Genomic DNA, 16,731 nt, shown 5'->3' on the forward strand with positions numbered 1-16,731 from the left:
AGAAGCATAAAAAAAGACAGCAACTTAACAACACAAAAACTAAAACTAAAAAAACAATTGTACTTAAATATGAACAAGAATGTGTCCAAAGTACACGGATGCCCCACTCGCACTATCATTTTCCATGTTCAATGGACTGTAAAATTGGGTAAAAAATCTAATTTGGCATTAAAATTAGAAAGATCATACCATAGGGAACATGTGTACTAAATTTCAAGTTGATTGGACTTCAACTTCATCAAAAACTACCTTGACCAAAAACTTTAACCTGAAACTCCCACTTTCATTTTCTATGTTCAGTGGACTGTGAAATTTGGATCAAAAGTCTAATTTGGCTTTAAAATTAGAAAAATCATATCATAAGCAACAAGTATACTAAGTTTTAAGTTGATTGGACTTCAGCTTCATCAAAAACTACCTTGACCAAAAACTTTAACCTGAAGTGGGACAGACGGACGGACGAACGGACGGACTGACCGACGTACAGACCAGAAAACATAATGCCCATAAATGGGACATAAAAATACACTATAAAAAGATAGTTTACAGAATGATAGCAGTCTTTTAACTTACTTGTTTTATTCTTAGTGACAATTCATCAAACATAGAAGCATTTGTTGACTCTGATCTGTATGTAAAGGTTGCTATCTAAAGATATAAAACAATATTAGTTTAATTTTTTATCAATTCATTTACATGTGTAAAACATATTTCTAAAGGGTGGAATTTGACTTTAAATTCAAAATTAAAAAGAATTAAAAAAATTGAAAAATACTAGATGTAACAAAGTTAGAAAATATAATACAAATACAAACATTACAGTATAAAATATATACATACTGTAAACCAACTTATTTTTTCGCAAGCGATTTACTTTCACGAGTAGAAAAATAACGCTAATATTAATCGTCACAAATATGTAAAACTGGGATCTTTCCTTATTTAAGTACGTCAAGTAATTAGAAAACGCAAATTTAAATAGCTGCAAAGTGGACTAAAAAGAGTAAAATGCGAAAATAAGTTGGTTTACAGTATAAATCTATATTTGGTTTTACCTCTTTAATGTCATTAACTATTGACTTAGAAAACAGAAATCTGTCAATAAGCTGTCTCTCTAGGTTACTAAAGTCATAATCCACCTTGCTACCCTCACCAACTACAAATGAGTAATTACAGTTGGCCAACACCATTGGTAACAGATCTTTCTCTGGATGGTAGCTAATCAGATGAGCTGAGGATATATCTTTCACTTTTACCTTAGGCAAACTGTCATATCTAATCAAAGTAAACAAAAAAATAATACAGTCTCATCTTTGTTTTTCAAATTGAGAATCCATAAAAAGGATGTACAGTATTTTTAAGTTTATTTTTTGATTAAAAATGGTACTCTTAATAAAAATGTATACCACTTTATTAACAATGTAGACATGACATTCTGAAATTTTCATGAAAGACTGATTACTTGATTATTGCATGCTTAATGTTGAGTGGAAAATGTTTCATAGATATAAGAAGATGTTCTGAAAACAAGAGGCTTTCAAGAGTCTGAATTGCTCACTTTTTTTTGTGGGTTTAAATCTTTCATCAATGATTATTTTTGCTTTTCAATGTATATTAATGAGTCACTGTGGCTTAAAAATTAATGTTCAATGTCAGTTTAGTTTCTCTCTTTCATCATGAGTTTTTGTTCAAAACACGAAAGGGGATAAAAAATAATCCTGAATTTGGTTAAATTTGGCCCATTAGTTTTAGAGAAGATTTGTGTAAAAGTTAATGGACACCAAGGGATAAGGAAATCTCATTTAGTCCATTTGGCCAGGTATTAAGCTAAAAATAAAAACGTCACCAAGACAGCAAATTGAGTGGGACTTGAAAAACGTCTATGCAATAATTATATTAGAATACCCAAGCACTTCATACCCCTTCTCATCAATCTGCCTCTGCAAATAAAGTAAGATGAAAAAATGGTCCATTATAATTATATCATTAAACTTTACCTTTGCTCTTTTTCCACCTGGCAGAACTTTTGTAAGAAGTTGTTCTGTTGCTCCAACAAAAATCTCAACAACAAGTAGGAGCACAAACCATCATCTCTGAGTGTGGGAAGCAAAACAGAAACTGGAGATCTTGACTCTATACACCTTCTACAAAGCTCTTTATTCATATGGATTATATTTCCATTTACAGTACATGCTAAAATGAAAAATGTTTCCTTTAATACTCTCATACGGTCTTGCTACTTTGCTAATAAATGTTTGTTAGTGTAATACATGTTGATGACTGTACAATTAAAATAGATAATTCACAGGATTTATTCATGACATTCATCTATTTTTTTAGGATAGGTCATTTTACACAATATTGTGCAAAGTAAAAACTCACTCATTATTTATAGGGCACTGACAATCATGTTCAGTCTATAAAAGTTAAGATGAAATTAAATTGAAACTATCAAAGAGTTGTCTATGGTTATAAAATAAATTCCAAACATCACAAAACAGATATTGACTATACTATACAGATCATCTAAAATTACTAACATGGTTCAATTAAGTATAAACAAGAATGTGTCCATAGAACTTGGATGCCCTAATCGCACTATCAATTTCTATGTACAGTGAACTGTGAAATTGGGGTAAAAACTCTTAATTTGGCATAAAACTAAGAAAGATCATATCCTATGGAACATGTGTACTAAGTTTCAAGTTGTTTGAACTTCAACTTCATCAAAAACTAACTTGACCAAAAACTTTAACCTTTTAACGGACAGACGGACAAACAAATGGATGTACGAACAAACGAACAGACAAACAGAGACTCAGGTCAGTAAACATAATGCCCATAATGGGGCTTAAAAAAAAGTCCTAAACCATTTCTTAAAATAGAATCTAAGAACTATGCAAGGTAAACACTGTAAAGATTTCTGAAGCAGGAAGTGACTACCTAAGAGTAAAAACAAGAATGTGTCCAAAGTACACGGATGCCCCACTCGCACTATCATTTTCCATGTTCAATGGACCGTGAAAATGGGTAAAAAATATAATTAGGCATTAAAATTAGAAAGATCATATCATAGGGAACATTTGTACTAAGTTTCAAGTTGATTGGACTTCAACTTCATCAAAAACTACCTTGACCAAAAACTTTGACCTGAAACTCGCACTTTCATTTTCTATGTTCAGTGGACCTTGAAATTGGGGTCAAAAGTTTAATTTGTCTTTAAAATTAGAAAGATCATATCATAAGGAACATATGTACTAAGTTTCAAGTTGATTGGACTTCAGCTTCATCAAAAACTACCTTGACCAAAAACTTTAACCTGAAGCGGAACAGAGGGAAGAACGAACAGATGGACGAAGAACAGACGGATGAAGAACAGACGGATGGACGGACGAACAGACGAACGGATGCACAGACCAGAAAACATAATGCCTCTCTACTATCGTAGGTGGGGCATAAAAATAATGTATTTACACAATATAACTAAACATAATAAAATTCTAGACAATAACTTTATTCTTTCCTAAATACACAATCTCTGTGATATAGAATGTAAATAGATAGAAGTAAGAACTATGAATGCATGGATGGACAAGAGCATTGCATCTAAAATTAGGTAACCGCTTTCCACTGTACATCTTGTCAATATTCAAACAACTTAGTAAAAGGGGCATAGTTTCTAAAGCAAAAAATAATTATGTGGAGTTAAAGATTTATGCTTTTAATAACGGGAAAAGAATGTATTTTTACTAATTACATTCTGTATGTGCCTATCCCAAGTCAGGAGTCTGCAATTCAGTGGTTGTTGTTTTTTTTTATGTCCAACATATTTTTTTTTCATCCATTTTTTTCACATAAATAAGGAAATTAGGCCATTAGTTTCCTCTTTTGAATTAATTGTTTTACATTTGTCATTTCGGAGTCTTTTATAGCTGACCATTTAGTAAAGGCTTTGCTCATTGTCAAAGGCCGTACAGTGTTCTATAGTTGTTAATTTCTGTGTCATTTGGTCTGTTGCAGTCTCTGGTGGAGAATCGTCTCATTGACAATCATACCACATCTTTTTTATTAATATTTCTTTATTTTAATTTGTGGACAATTATTTTCCTTAACAAAATAAATTAATTGTTGCTTTTGCAATAAGCATTATTCCAAACTCTTACTATATGACTCAAGTGATTGTCTGACACACTCCCATGCTTCAGTGAACATGCTAAGTAAGCATCTAAATTCTTGTGTTCTTCTATCTGTTATAAAAAAAAATATACATGTAACTTAGTGTTAAGACTACAGTTTTTCTCATTTCAAAGTTTTGTTCTCAATGTGTTTTAAAGAATGCAGAAGTTTCATACTAATTTCAAGAAGATTTGAGAAATGAAATTCCCCTATAGAAAAAAATGGTTTTAAATGTCAGTTTCCTCATTATTTAACTCTTCCATAGTTTTGATAAGTCAAATTCATTATTAAAATTTAAAGGGAATCCAAGAACAAATTAAGACAATAGTAAAGTTATAGTGAAAGGGACTGGACAATTAATAAACACACTTTGCAACTTCGATTTATATAGATATGACACTTAAGCACTATAGAGACATTTTATCAAATCTTTATCAGATCTGAAAACTTGAGTTTAGATACAATAAGAATTTAATGTAAAATATTACTATAATGAATATTATAAGAAACTCTTGATTTCAGTCATTTGTGTTGCCCTATTGAAATCTGATCCTTTTGTACATAGGGGGTAATCAGTACTAATCACACTATTGGACATTATCAGTTCCCTTATAAAATACCTTGTTCCAAATCATCTTGTATCAAGTAAATTTGTAAAGATCCCTCAGATCTGACAAACTTTCTGTTGTACCTCTGTATCAATATTCTTTGAAGTTTAAGAATGCTTGGTACAAATCTCAAGGCTCTGAGAAATGGTTCCTGCAAAAAAAACCATTCAGTAGTAGTTAATGTCTGTCATTTTCGTCTCTTGTGGACAGTTGTCTCATTGGTAAACATACCACATCTTCTTTTTTATATATTCAAAATGTTAGCAATTTAGAATGAAAAGTTCTGTAATTAACAATACATTTATATGTGTAGATGGATGCTTAAAATATTTCAGATATCACTTTAAAATTCAATTTACAGAATTAATTCCTTTCAAAAGTGTAACTTATCATCATTGATCAAGTTAGTTTAATCTCTTGATATATCAATTTTTCATAAGAATCCTTCATAAATTAATTGTATAGATCAGTTTCCAGCTAGAGGATAAGTAACAAGTAAAATTAAGAATGGAAACAGCATCAGAGACTGTACAACAAGCCAACCAAAGAACTCCAAGGTCACCATTGGGTCTTTTACAGTAAACACCATTATTCAATACATTCATTTTTATTTATACCTCTTCAAGGAAGATGCGTAACAGTGGGCAATTGTGTTGACTTGCATTTAGCATTTGTGTTAAATGATCTACAGAAACGTGAGCTCTGTAATGCCATACTGCAGGAACACTTTGTAAATTTCTGATGTTCACTCTTTCTGTTTGTGTATCTGTTTCATACAGTAACTGAAGCAATCGATCTGACCCTGAAAGTGCAATTGATTATGTTGAATACATTATAATTATGAATAAAAACAAGGATCAGTGTGCTAGTTTTGGAGTAATATGCTTTCGGTTTTTTTTATTCATTGTGTAAAAAAAAGTATGGATTTTATTTATGAAATGTGCAGATTTAAATGAATATATTCAATATATTAGAAATAAAAGAACTAAAAATTATTTTATGTGTGATGCATGTTTTAAAGGAATATGGAGAACAGGGCCGTAACTACCTATGAGGCAGGGGAGGCAACTGCCTCCCCTGAATTTTCTACACTAATTATTTAATTTTTTTTTTTTAAGTAATAAAATGAAATATTGACAATATGTACACAAAGAACTTGAATTTATGTTATAAACAACACAAATTTGCAGTTTTAACAGTGTTATCATGATACGTGATATATCGGTCATTTTCAGGATTTTTTTTTATCGAATGTGAACCGTTTCAGTATTTTTTTTTCTTGTGGCCGTCCGTCTGTAATTCAGTTTTCGTACGATAATAAATATATGGAACTTTGCTTTCGACAATTTTGAATAAAACTTAACTGTTCACATTTATTTAGGGGCTCAATTAAGCAGAGGAAGTTCCCTTTGTATTGTGAATCTTTTATGATATGGGATTCGTTACCGGCTGAATCAGCTGTTTGGTCAATGTTTTTTATGTCTCCCGCTCATATGAGAACATTATGGTCAATCCATTAGAAGTTAAACACTTCCAATTGTTGTAGCAGAGCTTTCTATACCAGTAAAGAAAGTCCCTGGTTGTAGTTATATAAATGTCTTTTCAGCTTTCAACAATATTGAAATTCAAGGTCCTCGATAAAAAAAATTATTATGAACTTGCTTTATATGTTTTGTTAAACTTACCAGTTTGATTTCTAAAAATATCTTTAAATACAGATAATAATTGTTTGCATAAAAATGCTTCCAGGATCCAGCAATACTAATATGTTTCTTAAAGTAAGGAAATCGAAGGAAAACGGGTGATTTTTAGCCATATTCAGAGAAAAATTAGCGGTCGCAATGTATTTAATGTTGATAATTATAGGTCAAAATACAGCCTTCAAGACGGAGCCTTGGCTCACCCCAAACAACAATCTCAGCTTGTTTTTGCATAAAGAATGCTTCAAAGTTCTAGAAATACTGATGCTTCTTAAAGTGAGGAAAAAAGGGGTCATTTTAGCCATTTTACAGAGAGAAAACAAAAATCGGCGGGGGGCTACACCTCCCAACCCCCTTATCTTGGGGGCCTCTATCGGCGGCTACCGAACTCTGCCTCCCCTGAATTCGAACCCTAGTTACGGCCCTGGAGAAAAGTTATTTGTGTTTGTCAAAAAAATTAAATGTGAGCCTAGCAAAATATCAAATTTATTTGGAAATAAATAGGAGATGTTCAAAAGTAAAAATACAGCATCCTTCAACCTTTTAAGGGGATTAAGTTATGAATATAATCTTGTACTATGGAAATGTAGAAACTGGCAGAAATGCATAAGCATCAAATCAAACATATTTTGAAAGTTTCACAATTTTAAATGGCCTCAAGGATTCAAGCAATTAGAATGTTCCTCACCCTCAAAATATAAGAATCTCTAAACAAGTCAAAAGTTACACAGCAGGTGCCAAGTCTTGTCTGCATTTCTCGACTGATTTCTGATTATCAAACTAATCCAAAGTATTCATCAGTAGAAACCTTCAATTTTTTGGTTGTGCCTTTTTGGTCTCTTTATTGGGATATATTTCAATTACTTTAAACTGAAATCATTTTTTTTTTTACATTATCCCACTATATAACTTTCTGGCATTTATCATTGATTTGCTTAATTATTCAAGCAATAATATCTTTATCTCTGATTGATATTACATGATAGCTTTTTATATTGAACAATAAGGCACATTTATCCTTACCAAGTCTTTTATCTTTCAAAATTATCTTATTATAAGTCTGCAATATTCTGTCCAAATCCTGTTAAATGAAAAAACACAATACATAATACATTACTGGTACATGTATCAGTAAATATAAAAAAGATGTAATATGATTGCCAATGAGACAACTCTCCACAAGAGACTAAAATGACACAGAAATTAACAACTATAGGTCACCGTACAGCCTTCAACAATGAGTAAAAGCCCATACCGCATAGTCAGCAATAAAAGGCCCAGAAATGACAATGTAAAACCATTCAAACAAGAAAACTAACGGCCTTATTTCTATAAAAAAATGAACGAAAAACAAATATGTAACACATAAACAAACGACAACCACTGAATTACAGGCTCCTGACTTGGGACCGGCATATACATACATAATGTGGCTGGGTTAAACATGTTAGGGGGATTCCAACCCTACCCCTAACCTGGGACAGTGGTATTGTCACAGAATACAAGTTCCGCCATAATATTTATTCCAAAGATAAATTATTATGTAACAAAAGTTCCAATTGGAATAAATTTTATGTGATATTTATTCCAGAAGCATAATAAAAAGACCGATGCCTCGGAATTTATATCACATAAAATATATTCCAATAGGAAATTTTATTACATAATAAATTATCTTTGGAATAAATATTATAGTGGAACTATTATCTTATGACTGGTATAACATTTTGACTTTTAACATTTTGAAAATTTGAAATATACATGGAATCATTCATTTAAGTAAAAGTAATCAGAATAACGATAAATTGCTTTATTAACATATATACAAATCAGTCTGAAATTGATGTACAATTATTTATTTCGATTTTTTACTGAGAACAGTGAAATATTCATAAATACTGTTTCTCCTATCCTTTAGTTTTCTCTTTGGCCTGCACACAGGGCCGGATTCATTCACTTCATCATCTTTGTTTTGTTGTTCATCGGTATCCTTTTCCTTTGTGGGTGAAGGTGATGGCATACACAAATCTTCAATTCCTAAATCAAATGTATTCTCATTACTCATGTTATTGTCATCATATGATGATTGTGTTATAAATATAGAGTCACCCATATCGTTTTCTGTATTATTGTTTTCATCAATAATGTCATCTTCATGTAATTCTTCATTGTCAGATTTTTCATTCATTGTACTATTTGGTTCCGGGGGGATGTACCTCTTGATGTTATTTTGTCGGTATTTGCCAATCAATTTGTCATTGCTATCAATTAGGGTGATAGTGCCCAATTTTGGTAAGTCACTTATTGTGTATGGTCCTAACCATTTAATCATTCCCAAAGTCTTCTTCTTTTTCATATTCTTAACCAATACCAAATCTCCCTTTTTAAATGAATTATTCTCAACATTGTGCTTTTTGTCAAATTGCAATTTCTGCCTCTCTTGTTGTCTGGATACATTATCAGTAACCTCATCAACTATTTCTTTTTGAATATTAGTCATAGTTTCTGCTACTTTTGCAATTTCAATGTGATTAATTTCTTTTAATGGCTCAAACGTGTTGACTGTGTTGCCAAACTGATTTTCATTTGGAATAATAGGATTTCTCCAATACATGAGGTAAAATGGCGAATACTTGGTACTAGCTTGCTTAAAGGTATTGTAAGCAAAGGCACATTTTGGTACAAATTTTTCCCATTCACTGGCTTTTTCCTCAACAGTTTTGTTCAACATTGACTTTAACGTTTGATTGTATCTCTCACATCTTCCGTTAGATTGTGGATGGTAAGGAGTTATGAGAATGTGTTTATATCCATATTGTTCTTGTAAGGAAGCAGTTAATCTAGAATTAAATTCACCCCCGTTGTCACTGACAAGTTCAAGAGGAAGACCTTGTCTACAAAATAAATCATATAATCTAGCACTAACCTCAGATGCTTGTTTCCTTTTAAGTGGAAACACTTCTACATAGTTCGAAAAGTAATCAATAACCGTCAGAACATATCGATAGCCTTCAGTTGATATTGGGTCCCCAGCACTAGTTGTATAAGGCCCGATCAGATCAATTCCGATTTTCTTCCAGGTTGATTTTGGTATAGGCACAGGCTGTAACTCTGTTGGTGTTGTTTTTACCTTTTTATTTGTTTGTTGACATTGTTGGCATCTTTGAATGTATTCCTTAAGATCAGTAGACATACCCTTCCAGTAATACCGTTCTGATAACTTGTAAAAAGTTTTCTCCATACCCATATGGCATCCATTGTCAATATGGCAAAGCTTCAATATAGACGATTTCTGATCTCTGGTAATTACTAATTTATTTTCTCCCTTGTTAGATTTTCCACCTTTATAATATAATTTTCCTTCTGTGATAGCAAACATATCGGTACGTTTCCGAATTCTTCTCTTATCATTTTCATTCATGCCTATATAATAAAAAAAAACAAGGACTCAATATTTTTGCTATGATTAACCTTTTAAGTCTTTTATTATATAGACTAGACCGTTGACTTCCCCGTTGGAATGATTTTACACTAGTAATTGCGGGGCCCTATAAAGCTTGTTTTTGCTGTGAGCCTAGTCTTAGTGTTCAAGGCCGTACATTGTCCAGTAATAGTTTTCTTTTATAAACTGTTATTTTGATGAACAGTTGTCTCATTGGTACTCATACAAAACTATTATGTATTATTTATTCCCTTTGGATAAAGTATTATGTAATAGTTATGCCCTCTTGATAAATTATTATGTAATATTTATTACGATTGGATGAAGTATTATGTAATATTTATTCCGATTGGATAAAAAATTATATAATATTTATTCCCTTTGGATAAAGTATTATATAATATTTATTCCCTTTGGATAAAGTATTTTGTAATATTTATTCCGATTGGATAAAGTATTATGTAACATTTTTTTCGATTGGAAAAAGTATTATGTATTATTTATTCCCATTGGATAAAGTATTATGTAATAGTTATGCCCTCTTGATAAATTATTATGTAATATTTATTCCGATTGGATGAAGTATTATGTAATATTTATTCCGATTGGATAAAAAATTATATAATATTTATTCCCTTTGGATAAAGTATTATATAATATTTATTCCCTTTGGATAAAGTATTTTGTAATATTTATTCCGATTGGATAAAGTATTATGTAACATTTTTTCTGATTGGAAAAATTATTATGTATTATTTATTCCCATTGGATAAAGTACTATGTAATATTTATTCCGATTGGATAAAGTATTATGTAATATTTATTCCCTTTTGAGGAAGTATTATGTAATATTTATTCCCTTAAAGCCTCTTTGGATAAAGTATTATGTAATATTTATTCTGATTGGATAAAGTATTATGTAATATTTTTTCTGATTGGAAAAAGTATTATGTATTATTTATTCCCATTGGATGAAGTATTATGTATTATTTATTACCATTGGATAATGTATGATGTAATATCTTTTCCTACCCGAAAACATTATTATATTCAATCCATAACAAATGCCATAATGGAAAATTAACATTTTCACAGGACTGGTATCATCTTTTCTAATGTTGTAGCCATTAAATGATCATTTCAAATTATACACAATTACAGGTATGCATATTTTCATTTAAGTCCTCTTTAAAGTATAATTTACATTTATATTCTACAGCTAAACTTGTTAACATAATAACTTACCTTCAACATAAGTTCCATCATTCAGAAACATAAATATTTTTTCGTACTCGTCAGCCTCCATGTTTCAGTATAATACATTCAGGTGTTGTGTAGACATTTATATATCTAACTCATGAACACTTTTCAAATTACATAATAGTCAAATAATAAGCATTTAAAACCTGTTTTGATTTAGAATATAAACATTTAAAACTTGTTGTGATTTAAACAGTAATCAGCATTAAAAACCTGTATAAATCAATCAGGTGTAAAAATCATTATAACATGAACATTTGTTATACTCATCATGTTCATCAACTATACTCATCATGTTCATCAACTATAAGATAAGTTCCTGATAATAGTGGAACAAATATAATACAGTTGGAAAAAATATTCCATGACACAATTCCGCAGAACATATATTATTATAATATTCTTTCCCAAAGGAACAAATATTATCCGGAACAAATATACGTTGACAGTATAACAGTACAACATAAGAACGAACTCTATAAATCAGTTGGCTTAACTCATCAGATGGACAAATATTATGGTGGACGTGGCTGGGTACTTGTACATCCCAACAACAAAAGACACTAGGAACAGATCTAAGAGTACTCACAGTTAACTGAAAGCTAGTTCAAAGCCACTAACAACTAATAAAATAATCATGCATCTAAGACTAAATCAGCACTGTTTACACATTTTAAACAAGAATGCACTTGTTGTTGTGCTTAGCATACCCCATTTGTAAATCAAAGGAAAGAAAAACAGGAAAAAGGTATCTGACAGATCTGAAAAGCACTCACAAATATCAACTCATAACTCCCAAGATTTTGGGGGGAAAATGATACATTATTGGAGGAACATACATAAAGAAAGACAAGGTTATTGTCCTGTTGCATAATGCAATAATGTTTTCTTTGTGTCAATTGCAATGAAAGAAAATTCAGTCGACTATGTAACATGCTCCATATCCCCACATTACTAATAATAGGATATTTTTCCATGCCTCCCTCCCAAAATATAGACAACGATGAAATGAATCAAATCAACTTTTTTATCCCAGGTTTAAATGAGTTCAAACCTTAACACATTTTAAGAGAATTTTAAGAGTATCTAATTAGGAATAAAGGTGTTATACAGCTACAAGAATTAATACAAAATATTTTTGTTCCCTTCTGAAAAAATGCTTCCTATTTCATTTTTTAACTCATCAAAGGTATCAATGAGAGGCAACCTTCAAACAAATTTGAGAACATGAGCATCCAAGCAACAAAAAATAAATATGTGATAAAGTTGATTTGAAAGACTTTTAAAATAATTTAATGTGTGAACACTGTCAAACTTTTAACATACTGATTGAGGTCTAAAGGTCTTATGTCAAATTAAGTTTAGGAATAAAAGATCCAGTTGACACATCAACCAACTCTATTAAAACAACCTATATTGCTTTTAATTCTAATAAAATATATTGAAAATAATACACTTTTTAACTCCTTCATGTCCTTAGAGTATCACATAAATCAGAGGATCAACTTCACATGGCCTTTTGTATCGATGATCCCCCTTATGAAAAATATGCTAGAGGCAAATTTTCACCATAAGATTATCTTCTGTTTGACATCTGAATAAACTACTCGATAACATATACATTTTTACTTTTACCTTTAAGAGTGGTGCAATATATTTTGAGGCAAACTTTTCTTCCCATTTCAATCTTCCTTCTTTACTTAACAGTTGACACATGTCTGGTGGGATGTTTTCTCCTAAAAATAAATCATAATTTTTCATAAATTGCTGCAATTAAAATATTTTTTAACAGATAAAGGAAAAAATATGGTTGATTAATTCACAACACACATCAGACCAATTTTTATGTGACACTGGTTTGATGGGGTCAAGAAAATAGTTACCTTTATTTTTAAATCAAAACAAGTGAAACTGTGAGCTACTGCTAACTGATGATACCCCTGCAGCAAGTGGATAATTTTAATAGTGTAAAAATATGCAAGTGTTCGGTAAACAGGAAGTTGTCGAGTAATGAATCTGAAAATGCATCACACAGTATAGCTGACTTGTATAAATCCTGAAACCAAATTTCAGAAATCCTTGTATTGTAGTTCCTGAGAAAAATGTGACGGAAATTTTCAACTTGGTTATCATGGGTAAAATAGTACAAGTGTTCGGTAAACAGGAAGTTGTTGAGTGATGAATCTGAAAACGCATCAAACGGTATAGCATACTTATATAAACCTTGAAACAAAATTTCAGAAATCCTTGTATTGTAGTTCCAGAGAAAAATGTGACGAAAATTTTCAACTTGGTTATCATGTGTAAAATAATACAAGTGTTCAGTAAACAGGAAGTTGTCAAGTGATGAATCTCAAAACGCATCACAAGGTATAGCTGACTTGTATAAATCCTACATCCAAATTTCAGAAATCCTTGTATTGTAGTTCCTGAGAAAAATGTGACGGAAATTTTCAACTTGGTTATCATGGGTAAAATAGTACAAGTGTTCGGTAAACAGGAAGTTGTTGAGTGAGGAATCTGAAAACGCATCACACGGTAAAGCATACTTATATAAACCTTGAAACAAAATTTCAGAAATCCTTGTATTGTAGTTCCTAAGAAAAATGTGACGAAAATTTTCAACTTGGTTATCATGTGTAAAATAATACAAGTGTTCGGTAAACAGGAAGTTGTCGAGTGATGAATCTGAAAACGCATCACACGGTATAGCTGACTTGTATAAATTCTGAAACCAAATTTCCGAAATCCTTGTATTGTAGTTCCTGAGAAAAATGTGACGGAAATTTTCAACTTGGTTATCATGTGTAAAATAGTACAAGTGTTCTGTAAACAGGAAGTTGTTGAGTGATGAATCTGAAAACGCATCAAACGGTATAGCATACTTATATAAACCTTGAAACAAAATTTCAGAAATCCTTGTATTAAAGTTCCTGAGAAAAATGTGACGAAAATTTTCAACTTGGTTATCATGTGTAAAATAATACAAGTGTTCAGTAAACAGGAAGTTGTCAAGTGATGAATCTGAAAACGCATCACAAGGTATAGCTGACTTGTATAAATCCTGAAACCAAATTTCAGAAATCCTTGTATTGTAGTTCCTGAGAAAAATGTGACGGAAATTTTCAACTTGGTTATCATGGGTAAAATAGTACAAGTGTTCGGTAAACAGGAAGTTGTTGAGTGATGAATCTGAAAACGCATCACACGGTAAAGCATACTTATATAAACCTTGAAACAAAATTTCAGAAATCCTTGTATTGTAGTTCCTAAGAAAAATGTGACGAAAATTTTCAACTTGGTTATCATGTGTAAAATAATACAAGTGTTCGGTAAACAGGAAGTTGTCGAGTGATGAATCTGAAAACGCATCACAGGGTATAGCTGACTTGTATAAATCCTGAAACCAAATTTCAGAAATCCTTGTATTGTAGTTCCTGAGAAAAATGTGACGGAAATTTTCAACTTGGTTATCATGTGTAAAATAGTAAAAGTGTTTGGTTAACAGGAAGTTGTTGAGTGATGAATCTGAAAATGCATCATAAGGTATAGCTGACTTGTATAAATCCTGAAACCAAATTTCAAAAATCCTTGTATTGTAGTTCCTGAGAAAAATGTGACGGAAATTTTCAACTTGGTTATCATGGGTAAAATAGTACAAGTGTTCGGTAAACAGGAAGTTGTTGAGTGATGAATCTGAAAACGCATCAAACGGTATAGCATACTTATATAAACCTTGAAACAAAATTTCAGAAATCCTTGTATTGTAGTTCTAGAGAAAAATGTGACGAAAATTTTCAACTTGGTTATCATGTGTAAAATAATACAAGTGTTCAGTAAACAGGAAGTTGTCAAGTGATGAATCTGAAAACGCATCACAAGGTATAGCTGACTTGTATAAATCCTACATCCAAATTTCAGAAATCCTTGTATTGTAGTTCCTGAGAAAAATGTGACGGAAATTTTCAACTTGGTTATCATGGGTAAAATAGTACAAGTGTTCGGTAAACAGGAAGTTGTTGAGTGAGGAATCTGAAAACGCATCACACGGTAAAGCATACTTATATAAACCTTGAAACAAAATTTCAGAAATCCTTGTATTGTAGTTCCTAAGAAAAATGTGACGAAAATTTTCAACTTGGTTATCATGTGTAAAATAATACAAGTGTTCGGTAAACAGGAAGTTGTCGAGTGATGAATCTGAAAACGCATCACACGGTATAGCTGACTTGTATAAATTCTGAAACCAAATTTCCGAAATCCTTGTATTGTAGTTCCTGAGAAAAATGTGACGGGAATTTTCAACTTGGTTATCATGTGTAAAATAGTACAAGTGTTCTGTAAACAGGAAGTTGTTGAGTGATGAATCTGAAAACGCATCAAACGGTATAGCATACTTATATAAACCTTGAAACAAAATTTCAGAAATCCTTGTATTAAAGTTCCTGAGAAAAATGTGACGAAAATTTTCAACTTGGTTATCATGTGTAAAATAATACAAGTGTTCAGTAAACAGGAAGTTGTCAAGTGATGAATCTGAAAACGCATCACAAGGTATAGCTGACTTGTATAAATCCTGAAACCAAATTTCAGAAATCCTTGTATTGTAGTTCCTGAGAAAAATGTGACGGAAATTTTCAACTTGGTTATCATGGGTAAAATAGTACAAGTGTTCGGTAAACAGGAAGTTGTTGAGTGATGAATCTGAAAACGCATCACACGGTAAAGCATACTTATATAAACCTTGAAACAAAATTTCAGAAATCCTTGTATTGTAGTTCCTAAGAAAAATGTGACGAAAATTTTCAACTTGGTTATCATGTGTAAAATAATACAAGTGTTCGGTAAACAGGAAGTTGTCGAGTGATGAATCTGAAAACGCATCACACGGTATAGCTGACTTGTATAAATCCTGAAACCAAATTTCAGAAATCCTTGTATTGTAGTTCCTGAGAAAAATGTGATGGAAATTTTCAACTTGGTTATCATGTGTAAAATAGTACAAGTGTTTGGTAAACAGGAAGTTGTTTAGTGTTGAATCTGAAAACGCATCACAAGGTATAGCTGACTTGTATAAATCCTGAAACCAAATTTCAAAAATCCTTGTATTGTAGTTCCTGAGAAAAATGTGATGGAAATTTTCAACTTGGTTATCATGGGTAAAATAGTACAAGTGTTCGGTAAACAGGAAGTTGTTGAGTGATGAATCTGAAAACGCATCACACGGTATAGCATACTTATATAAACCTTGAAACAAAATTTCAGAAATCCTTGTATTGTAGTTCCTAAGAAAAATGTGACGAAAATTTTCAACTTGGTTATCATGTGTAAAATAATACAAGTGTTCGGTAAACAGGAAGTTGTCGAGTGATGAATCTGAAAACGCATCACACGGTATAGCTGACTTGTATAAATCCTGAAACCAAATTTCAGAAATCCTTGTATTGTAGTTCCTGAGAAAAATGTGACGGAAATTTTCAACTTGGTTATCATGTGTAAAATAATACAAGTGTTCGGTAAACAGGAAGTTGTCGAGTGATGAATC

At 31.4% G+C, this 16,731-nt stretch overlaps 1 protein-coding gene across 1 annotated transcript in view; it reads right to left on the reverse strand.

Moving 5' to 3' along the window:
• LOC139482742 (E3 ubiquitin-protein ligase rnf213-alpha-like) overlaps window positions 1-16,731 on the reverse strand; it is a 305,645-nt gene that overhangs the window by 17,399 nt on the left and 271,515 nt on the right. Inside the window, exons 78-85 of the mRNA XM_071266815.1 lie at window positions 12,822-12,922; window positions 7,508-7,565; window positions 5,402-5,586; window positions 4,797-4,935; window positions 4,164-4,247; window positions 1,998-2,193; window positions 1,056-1,275; window positions 574-648 (exon numbers count right to left, since the gene is read on the reverse strand). Coding sequence (XP_071122916.1) covers window positions 574-648; window positions 1,056-1,275; window positions 1,998-2,193; window positions 4,164-4,247; window positions 4,797-4,935; window positions 5,402-5,586; window positions 7,508-7,565; window positions 12,822-12,922 — 1,058 coding nt within the window. The remainder of the gene's footprint in view (window positions 1-573; window positions 649-1,055; window positions 1,276-1,997; window positions 2,194-4,163; window positions 4,248-4,796; window positions 4,936-5,401; window positions 5,587-7,507; window positions 7,566-12,821; window positions 12,923-16,731) is intronic.

This window comes from Mytilus edulis, chromosome 1, assembly GCF_963676685.1.
Source record: "Mytilus edulis chromosome 1, xbMytEdul2.2, whole genome shotgun sequence".
Classification (NCBI taxonomy): Eukaryota; Metazoa; Mollusca; class Bivalvia; order Mytilida; family Mytilidae; genus Mytilus; species Mytilus edulis.